This window comes from Asparagus officinalis, chromosome 7, assembly GCF_001876935.1.
Source record: "Asparagus officinalis chromosome 7, Aspof.V1, whole genome shotgun sequence".
NCBI lineage: Eukaryota > Viridiplantae > Streptophyta > Magnoliopsida > Asparagales > Asparagaceae > Asparagus > Asparagus officinalis.
Genome location: NC_033800.1, coordinates 89,550,682 through 89,561,773, shown reverse-complemented (window position 1 = coordinate 89,561,773; position 11,092 = coordinate 89,550,682). Strand labels below are relative to the sequence as shown.

The 11,092-nt window shown below is 43.7% G+C and overlaps 1 protein-coding gene across 1 annotated transcript in view; it reads right to left on the bottom strand.

Moving 5' to 3' along the window:
• The window catches only part of LOC109848892 (probable protein phosphatase 2C 60), a 14,578-nt gene continuing 13,969 nt past the window's right edge, over positions 10,484 to 11,092 (bottom strand). The window contains exon 5 of the mRNA XM_020418611.1: positions 10,484 to 11,015. Within this exon, the coding sequence (XP_020274200.1) occupies positions 10,749 to 11,015 (267 nt within the window). The 3' untranslated portion in view covers positions 10,484 to 10,748. The remainder of the gene's footprint in view (positions 11,016 to 11,092) is intronic.

The following is an 11,092-nucleotide window of genomic DNA, read 5'->3' as shown; positions in this document are numbered from 1 at the left end:
CTCCAATCCGACCCGCCGATTTGCAGGTCACTCCAATCCGACCCGCCGATTTGCAGGTCGCTCCAATCCGACCCGCCAAAATGCAGGTCCCTCCAACCCGCCCCGCCAAAACGCAGGTCCCTCCAATCCGACCCGCCAATTTGCAGGTCACTCCAATCCGACCTTCCAAATCGCAGGTCACTTGGATCCGACCTTCCAAATCGCAGGTCACTTGGATCCGACCCTCCACTTTGCGGGTCACTTGGATCCGACCCTCCACTTTGCGGTCACTTGAATCCGACCCTCCAACCCGTCGGTCACTTAAATCTGACCCGCGCTAGGGTCGAGACAGAAGACATTCTGCACCGGTTATGTCAATCCCTTCGAGTTCCGCACCTCTGGTGGAGCCCCACGACAACATGGATTTGTCCCGACTCAAGATGAGGATAGTTGATCGCCTGGGTCCTTTGCACGAGGATCGAGGCAAAGTTTTGATCGAAGGACACTTGGGTCTGATGATTGAACCCCGAGCGACTCGTCGAGATGGGGGCCGCACGCGCCCTCGCAACAATTTCAAACCTTCTCATAAAGGGAAAACTCCAATTTTCGCCCGCCTGGGGGTGTGTATCCAAAACCAAGAGCCTGTTGAGATCCTGCGCTCCCAAAAGCGTAGTTCTAAACACGTGACTCTTAAGAATGATAATAAAACGGCAAACCCCCTGAAAGAAACGTATAAGAATGCTAATAAAGCGACAAATCCCCTGAAAGAAACGTATTCATCTGACGATGATAACGTTATACCAGGGGAGTCATGTCAACACACGATAGGTTGCTCCGGTCATCTGATCGATGAGTTGTACTATCGGGCTGGGGGTATGAACGAGTCTCGGAAGAGATATGCCCGAGAAACCAAATCTCACTGACTGTGCGCCGAACTAATCAGAGCAGTATTATCAGCGTGCAGTTGCCCCAAGACCGCTCCGCAGAGGGTCTCCGTATCCGAGAGGATCTCCAACGGAATGACTAAGTCCAAACCAAAGCGTCTCCGTAAAAAGCGATCGGTTGTTCAAGGTGACGAACTCCCGGAAGTCACAATAAATATGGCTGATAAGGGAAAGTCGATTCGACCTTCTAGCTCTGACCCTCTTATATCTCATCGTCTAACCCGGTTGCGATCAGGGACCACTAGACGTAGGGACTACCAAAGAATGCAGAGAGGGTTATCCTCGGACGATGAAGCATCGGATGCTAACTCTGCAGTCGCTTCTGACAATACGGTATCTAGCCCAGGGCAATCCCGCAAAGTATTTATGATTAATACCGAAGAAGCAACTAAAATGGTTGATGATGCTCTAGCTAAGCAGAAGCAAGCATTTAAATTCGAAATAGAAACGGCTATGCAGCGGATGAAGGAAGAGCACGACCGACAGATTCCTGATCAAGCAGGCAGCGATTCAGATGTGGATGCACGTCTCAATGCTGATGACCAACGCCTTAATCCTGATAACCCTCTCGTTGACCAAAACGCTGGGGGTGGCCCCACTAAAGACGACAACGCTGGGGGTGGCCCCGTTATTCCTCTTAAGAATCGTCCAAAGCCCGATACGAGCGAGGATGAGAAAATGAAAGATCTTGAGAGTAAAATCAACGCTCTAATGTCTGCTCAAGAGGTAAAGAAGATCGACATTCCATGTCCTTACCCGAAAGAATGGGATTCAATCCCGTATCCGGTGAAGTTCAACTTGATTAACTTCACACCGTTTGACGGGAAGGGTTCACCCACTCAACATCTGATCTACTTCAAGTTCCACTTGGGTATGATCTCCGGTAATGAAGCCTTGATGGTTCGGTCATTCGTTGGCACCCTTCGCGGGCCGGCCTTCGATTGGTACCGCCGTCTCAAGCCCGGAAGTATTAACAACTGGGACGATATGGAGAACTCATTCCTTGGTAACTTCTTTGATGACGACGACGAGGTATCCATCAGGATACTTTTCGATGAGGAACAAGAAGATGACGAGACAGTCGACGACTTCGTCAAGCGCTTTCGGAATAAAGCAATGAACTGCCGAGATCCGATCACGGAGGAATTCATCCTCCAGACATGTCATAACAACCTATCTATTGAGATATTAGAAGTGATGGGAGTCGCACTGTCCAACACTTGGAAAGAGTTGAAGACGCGCGGAGAGCGGACCGAACGCTTCCTCCGAAGGAAGAAAGCCGAGAGGAGCCAACCGACAGCGAATCTTCTGAACTCAAACTTTGCCTCCCGTGGTAAAGGAAAGACACATGCAGCGGTTGTAGACGTTAATCAGACATTGCAACAACCCCGAAGGCAGCAAAAGACTTCGGATCCGAGACTCCAAAAAGAGTACTCATTCAAGGACGAAGATGTTCCGGCTATTTTCGAGTCCCTCCTTGAAAATAACAAGATCAAGCTACCACCTATACCAGATCAGGAAGAAGCTGATAATACTGCGGATCCGAGGTACTGTACGTACCATAGGAGGATCCTTCATCCTACCAAGGCTTGCTTCGCTCTTAAGAATAGCATCCAAACCTTGGTTGAAGCCGGCGTTATATCGCTCAATTGAGCCGAATGAACACTCCGACAAGTATAAGAGTATAAACTGCTTCTTAATCCTCCGACCGGTATAAGAGGTTAAACTGCTCCCTGATACTCCAATAGGTATATGAGTCTAAACTGTTTCCTACCGTTGATGAGAAGTTCCTGGAGAATGTTACGCTAATATTCTTAAGGATAACCCGGTCATGTAACAGAGTACAAAGTAAGACCCAGTTCCAAGAAAGAAGCTGGGGGTGGATGATTCATGTAATGGGAAGTTCCCAGAAGAACGCTATATGTAATTTTCTTAGGGATAACCCGATAATTACGAACAAGGTGATAAACACTAAACCCCCACTATGATTTGTACTCCAACTCTCACTGTCTACCTGGTTAAACCTTCCTATAGTTAGGACCACAACCAAAGTCCCCTCTCGATTCCTTCCATGAACGAAAGGTCCACTTTCAAATTGAACGATCAAGCCTGTAAAAGGTAAGATCATCTCAAACCTCCCACTTTCACTGCTTCCTTGGTCAAACCTATAAAAGTTAGGGCCACAACCAGATTCTCCTCTCGATTCCTTTCATGAACGAGAGGTCCACTTTCAATTGAGCAATCAAACCTATAAAAGTTAGGATTGTCTCCAACTTTACTTAGTCAAACCTGCAGATAGTTAGGACTAAGATTGAGTTATCCTTTTCGATAAACGAAAGACTTCCATCTTTTCCTTTTTCCACCAAACCTATAAAAGTTAGGGTCGAAATTGGGCTTTCTCCTCAATAAATGAGGGACTCTTTTTGGATCGAATGACCAATCCTATAAAAGTTAGGGTCGTTTGAATCTTTCCGATTCTCGGAGTGGAGATCCCACTCTTAGTTTCATCATTTCGGATTCTGAGGGTGGAGATCCCACCTTGAGTTTCCTTTCCAACTGGAGATAGAATATAAAATTCTTCCTCTTCAGTGCCGGGAGATAGAATATAAAATTCTTCCTCTTCCATTTTCCAGTCCGTCTTTACCCTGAGAAAAGACACAATTCCCAACTTCCAATCCGTGCACTTTGTGCACGGGGAATTTTATCTCAACTCCTAAATAGAGATAAGCCTACGCCTAACACGCGTTGCCGGTTTAGTCTTTCACCGATTGAAAAAGACACCAGAATCCAGTCTGGGGCATTTTATCCCGAAGCCTAAGTAGGGATAAGTCAACGCTTAACCCGCGTTGCTGGGTGGTTCGTTCCCGTAAAAATGACCGAGTCTACGTATTCAGCATCGTAGCAACAAAAATCCATGCCTTTTATGCATGGGGAATTTTATCCCGAATCCTAAGCAGGGATAAGTCAACGCCTAACACGCGTTGCCGGTTTAGTCTTTCACCGATTGAAAAAGACACCAGAATCCAGTCTGGGGCATTTTATCCCGAAGCCTAAGTAGGGATAAGTCAACGCTTAACCCGCATTGCTGGGTGGTTCGTTCCGGTAAAAACGACCGAGTCTACGTATTCAACATCGTAGCAACAAAAATCCATGTCTTTTATGCATGGGGAATTTTATCCCGAATCCTGAGCAGGGATAAGTCAATGCCTAACACGCGTTGCCGGTTAGTCTTTTGCCGTGAAAAGGACAAAAGCCCACATATTCGACATTATGGCAGGCCGTTATTAATAACGCCTCACCGATTGAAAAAGACACCAGAATCCAGTCTGGGGCATTTTATCCCGAAACCTAAGTAGGGATAAGTCAGCGCTTAACCCGCGTTGCTGGGTGGTTCGTTCTCCTAAAAACGACCGAGTCTACGTATTCAGCATCGTAGCAACAAAAATCCATGCCTTTTATGCATGGGGAATTTTATCCCGAATCCTGAGCAGGGATAAGTCAACGCCTAACACGCGTTGTCGGTTTAGTCTTTCACCGATTGAAGAAGACACCAGAATTCTAATCTGGGGACTTTTATCCCGAAGCCTAAGTAGGGATAGGTCAGCGTCTAATACACGTTGCCGGGTAGCTTATTCTCGTAACAATGGCGAAGTCTACGTATTCAATATCGTAGCATCAAGTCTAAGGGAGTTCATTCCTTTAGCACAACGTCATGTGCGGAACGGACTTAAACAATCCGCATGCAAGCCCGATTCAAACGGTAATCGGTAAAGGCACGCCAAATCCATTGAAGGCTGAGGGTTTGCCAAAAAAACCTTAAAGTCTACGTCTGATACACGTCGCTGCTCAGTCTTTGCACAGGAGAAAGACGAAGTCTACGTATTCAATATCGTAGCACTAAAAGAGTTAACTCTTTTAGCATAACGTTACATGCGGAACGGACTTAAATAATCTGCATGCTAGCCCGACTCAAACGGTAGTCGGTAAAGGCTTATCAAACCCGTTGATGACTGAGAATTTGCCAAAAATTCTATAAATGCGAGTCATTGACGTATCAGCTTCATTAGTTGGTCTCATGACTTGAACATCCAACAAACTTCAGGATAAGATCCACACGTGCAGATGAATCAGCTTTAATAGTTGGTCCTGCAGCCCAACATTCGGGACCTTCACGCTCCAATGCCTTAAGAGCTTAAACTGTGTAGACTCCAGCAAACGTACGAGTATAAACTGTATTAACGCCGGTCAACGCGTTACAACTAAAGTCAACGCCGGACAACGTGTTATAGTGAAAGTTGATGCTGGTCAGCGCATCAGCAATCTCGCCAAAATAAGGCAAAAGATGACTCCAAGGATTTCAGTTATAATCAGATATGAATTCCCGACGGAAAGGATTAGTTCAAAGTCAACTCAATGGCACGAGCTAAGTTCAGAAAGTTACACACCAATCTCAGTTCAATATTTCGACAGCGGTCAGACGATAAACGCAGTGCCGGAAGAACTTCACCTATTCGACGAAACAATGAATAGATTGAAGATTGAAGAAGTTAAGAATTGAGATAGTTCAAGGTCACTCTACGAAATTGAGGAGATGGCCTATCTTATCCAAAGCATTCCAGACTCCTCAATAAAAGAATGAGTCTGGAATACTTTGGAGGGGGTATCTGTAGGCGTCTAAAAATGCCTATAGATGTCCGCACACAGCTCGAGACGGAGAGAAGACGACGAACATCGTTATCCGAGTCTAAGAGGATTATCTGACGCCGACAAGCGCCTGAAGCGAAACGGCGAATCAAGTGACTTGCGCGCTCAACAGTCAGCTCGCGACAAAGCATACAAGTCAACAAATCGACCGAATACGCGACAAGAATAAGTCCCGGAAGAAAGGAAACAGAAAAGGGAAAAAGTCGGTGAACCCGCGCTAGCGCAGGACGGGATGATCCGACCCGCGCAAGTGCGGGACGGATCAATCCGACCCGCGCATGCGCGGGTCGGATGATTCCGACCCGCGCAAGCGCGGGTCGGATCTGTCCGAACCGCGCAAGCGCGGGTCAGACCTGTCCTGCGCGCACTGTTTCGACCCGGTTCGGTTTTTGATGGTTTTTCTCGAGATTTGTTGGTTCCTGAGCATCCAAACTGACTTGATATCATCTACAAACGTGGTTAGGCTTTTATTGACTAAAGATAAGGCCAAAATCACTTGTTCTCATCCAAATAACCACTTCCGAAGCCCTATAAATACAAGCATAGGGCCTCCTTTCACACTTGTTCTCATCCAAATAACCACTTCCGAAGCCCTATAAATACAAGCATAGGGCCTCCTTTCAGCGGGGGCGATTGATTATCAAGACGAGGAGGTGCTGCCGGATTGTGGAGTCAAAGGAGCACGAATTTCAGCGAGGGTTGACAGATCTTGGCGAGTTCTTCGGCATAAAGAAGGAGAGTTCGAGAGATCCGACGCCCGTTCCCGTCCGTCCCTTGAGATTAGGCTTGGTCTTAATCTCGAGAAGAGCCCTGATTTCGCTTGGTCGATTTCAGCGCTTCAAATCAAATACTTCCTCGGCGAAGGCGAAGCTCTGCCGAATTTTCCATTAACCGGATCCAGATCTAAGGCGGTCCACGGATAAACCCCGGCACAGGCAAAGATCCCACGCAAAGCAGCGGGTGATAAACGTCCTCTGCGTTTGTTTTGACGAGAGTTGTAAACTTTTGTTTTCATTGTGTAAAAGTCTTATAAAAAGACAATCTTTTTTTGTTTTCATTGTAACGATCGAAGTTGTAATGAATACCGCAATGAATACAACAATTTTCGACGCAAACAAGCTTGGTCTTGGTCTTCTTTAGAACTTAACCTTTTAAGTGGCTGGATGGACCTTCTTTGGGTCAGCCCCCTTGGCATTTTTAAAGTCTCAATCTAAACTCTCGGATTTAGAGACTCTTGACATATTCAAGCTCACCTGCCACGCTAAGTTCGGCTGAATACTTAGCTCGCTAAATCTATTGAGTTCGCTTGATGAACTCATCTTCGCCAGAATGACCAAGGTCGCTGAAAAGCTGCTCTTTTCGCCTGAACCAATGAACGATGATCATTTTTATTCAAAGTATTCCAGACCCAAGCAACTTGATTCGGGTCTGAAAACTTTGAAGGGGGTTTTGTAGACAAATAAAATTGCATTTATCCCAAAATTCAGGAATTCACCTGCAAGACTTCGCCTGAACATCCAAGCTCGCAAGAACAAAGCTCGTTTGACTTGTTCGTCTGAATCAAATAGGCCAAGTCAAGTTCTCCTGAACGCTTGACTTCACAAGCGAAGTGAAGCCTTCCTGAGCATTGAGCTTCGCCTAAAAGAAACTAAGTTCGCCTGAATGCTTGACTTCACCTATGAGTTAAGCTCGCCTGAACGAAGTTCGCCTACATGATCCAACTTCTCCTACAAATTAGCTAAGCTCGCCTGAATGCTTAGCTCACCTACTTCGCCAGCGTAGCTAAGTTAGCCTAAACAACTTAGCTTCGCTTACACGAGACAAGCTCGCCTATAGGAGGTTCGCCCGTACGATCTAAGCTCGCCAACAGGGTTTAAGTTCGCCTGAACGCTTAATGAGGTTCGCCTGTCAACCTCGCATGTTCGCCAAGCTCGCCTGTTCGCCTAGCTTGCCTAAACGGTTTAAAAAACTATCTACTAAAATATGGGAGTGGTTACGCCCACTTCCTACATTCTAAGGTGTTAGTTACGATGACTCTTCTCTATAAAAAGCCAAGAAGGGCTATGGAGAAGGGATTTTTCTAGGATCTTGAACTTATGGGAATTTTTGGCAATCAAGACTTCGGGCATTCAAAAGAACCGAACTCAAGCATTTCTTGTGCTTTCGGCCTTTGATTCCTAGCTTGGGTTTCGAACTCATTCTACAAAACTTCTACCACGCGCTGAAGTTTGTTCGCAATCTCGTTCAAATAGTCAAAATGAAGCAAACTCGAAGCAAACATCGAGGGAGGCATCCTATCGCCCTAAAGAATCCACGTTAAACAATGAGAGATTAGATTCATTCTCTCTGCTTCTGTATAAAATCGATTTCGATTTGTAACAAACAACTCGATTAATACAAATTTTGAGATCCATTTTACGACGAACAATAAACCCATTACAGAAAATTAACTGGAGTTAATTTACCTCATTCGTAGACTCTATTTTTGGGCTTTTTCTATTGTATTGCATGAAAGAAGGTCCCTGATGGGAATGGCTTCCAACTCGTGGTCTCTTTTTACGCTCACATGTTTTACTAGTTGACCTCAACTTCGAGGTCTCTATAAGTACCACAGTAAAACTTCATCCTAATGCTGGTAAGAGAGAGAAAATAAATCAATAAAAGTTGGACCGAGTCTAACGCAACTTAGCTTCTTAATCACATTAGTATCCGCTAATCTGGTTAAGAAAGAGTTGATTTTTTTCTCCCCCCTCTAAATCCCATCTGAACTCTAGAGTAGCGAGTTATACCACCAACAATGGGTCCGTTGCCTATAAATTATTCAAGGGTACACACAGTACACTCTAGCATAATGGCATGTCAATATCACATCAATTTCATTTTTAATGCACTACCCAATCAAGTGGTACCAAACTCAACACATCAAAGATGTTTTGAGAATGGGATTGAATTTCTCCTTGATGGGCACTGTTCCACCTTCCTCTGTAAATTAACGAGCTCAAGCGACATAGGTCGTAAATGATGGTCGTTTACTGTCCTAGGCATGGTGAATGTACAAGGGCAATAAATTTTCTCTTAAGCGCCCGTTTGGATGGGGTGTTTTGCCCCGAAAATTAAAAAGAAAGCCGTCAAAATGGTAGCTTTTGGCAGCTTTCCTTTAAAATCGCCTCTTCAATAGGCGATTTTAAGAGATGATTTTGGGGGAAAGCTGTCAAAAAACTATCATTTTGACAGCTTTCCTCCTAATTTTCGGGGTAAAATACTTCATCCAAACGGATAACTCCGCATGCTCCTGACTTTGAAGTATGTCCCACCAATATTTTAGTTAGGTTCTTAATTGGTCAAAAAAAAATTCTATTTGCCGTGATTATTGGCATTATATCAAACAAATGATCACCATTATCAGAAAGTAACTAGCGTATTGGTAAACTATAAAAATATCACTGGTAACCGTCATGCAACTCAATCAAGTTATGAGACGATGTTATGAAAAGGGTTAATTTCGCAAAAAACGCCTCCTATATTTGGGGGCTTTGCGCATAACCCTATAGAACATATTTGTCTCAATTAACCCCCTATGAACTTTTGCAGCGATCATCTTAAACTTAAAACTTTCTCAACGGACTCCTTAACTGTAATTTGCAAATAATTAATACGTTCTTGAGATTAATCTTTTTGCGGTGATCCTATGGAACATTTTTGTCTCAATTAACCTCCTATCTCTGGGGGTTTTGTGCATAACCCTATGGAACATTTTGTTCTCAATTAACCCCCCTTGAACTTTGCAGTGATCCTCTTACACTTGAACTTTCTCAATGGACTCCCCCTAGCTGTAATTTGCAATTTTTTTTTTTTTTTTGAAATTTAAACAACTGCTGCTTTCGTGCAAGGCATCCTCCACCCTCAATTTAGGTGTTTTCCCCCTTTCTTTCTCAAGGAATTGTTAGGTAGTACCAAATTACAAATAGGAATCCAGTGGGGAAAAAAATAGTTCTAAGTTTAGCTCCTATGTCGACGGATTCGGATCCTCTCCACTACAAAAAAACAGTGGAGGAACCACTACATAATCACGGTCATTGATTATCTAATTAATGGTTGTGATTTTTTCTTTTAGTGTAAATTAGGAATGAGTGCAATACACGGAGGTATGGTAAGTGTTAGATTTAGATTGTATCATAACCGCCTACTAAATAATCAACGATTGAGATTAAAAGCAGTGATCTCTCCACTACTTTTTTGTAGTGGAGAGGATCCAAATCCTATGTCGACACCTATGGTTCTCTCCCCATGATCAATTAAAAGATAACGACGAGAGGTTTCCTAATATTGAATAGGATCTCCAAGAGTCTTATATTACGATCACCCAATATTATTTGATAGGAAACGTAAAATGGGACAATTCTAGATACCAAGAGCTACAAGAAGCAAACGCATTGCATATACCAGAAAAATATTGCGAAGAGCCACCCTGAAAACCAGTGAAAACTCAAAAAGTGTATTTAGACCAAGATATTCCTACTACCGTGATACGGAACTTTTAAAAGAAAATAAAAGGAAAACAAATGTAAGCTGGAAAATATAAACCTAACAAACAAAGAACTAGCAACCCAGATATAAAACTTCCAATCATTTGTAGCAGCAACTTGCTTGTTAAGGGAAAGATACGCATAGATTTGAGAATAGGTTACTAATCACGCAATAACTGTAATATTACGCACCTAACAAACGAACAAATAATAATCATTTAAAAATAAGTACATTTCTTATTTCAGCCTGCGCAGAGTCCAGCAATCTTTTCTTTCCCCAAGTTATCCGTAGAGATACGTATTTGCAACAAATGTAACAGAGTCGAGAAATACACCGACAGAAGAAAGAACGATTAGATTGCAAAGGATTATAGTACCACAAGAATTTACAAAAAAAGAAAAAAAAAGAGGAACGAAAAAGCTTCTAAAAAAAAGAAAAAAAATTAAAATTCCTAATAAATAACTACCTTATGGTTTCTACTTTATAAGACTAACATATTATAACATAGACAACCTGATTCTTTAGCAAGGTTTCAGTATCCTGCAGATTAAAAACAACTCCATCATAAACTGCACTCTTACCTTCCCTATTTTATCAAGAGTTACCGTCTGTTGGTGTTGAGCAAGGTGCAAGAGAGTTTGAGGGGAGATTGACCCCGCCTCCCCTTACCGAGAGAGTTGGAGACCGCGTCGTGCTGGCACGGCTAATGAGGTTTGAGTCAAGGAATACGACAACGACGGTTATGTCGTCGTGGAAATGGCGGCGGACCCCTCGATCAATCTTCTTCAGGTCAGAGTACCTCATCTCTCTCTTCTTCGCTGCTTCTTGAAGCGCGGCTTTCACAAGCCTTCGAGCACTTCCCTGTAATATAAAAAGAAAGTAAAAGCAAAGAAACATTGTGAGTATACCAGGCCATAGTGAAGGAAGCTTACAGCATT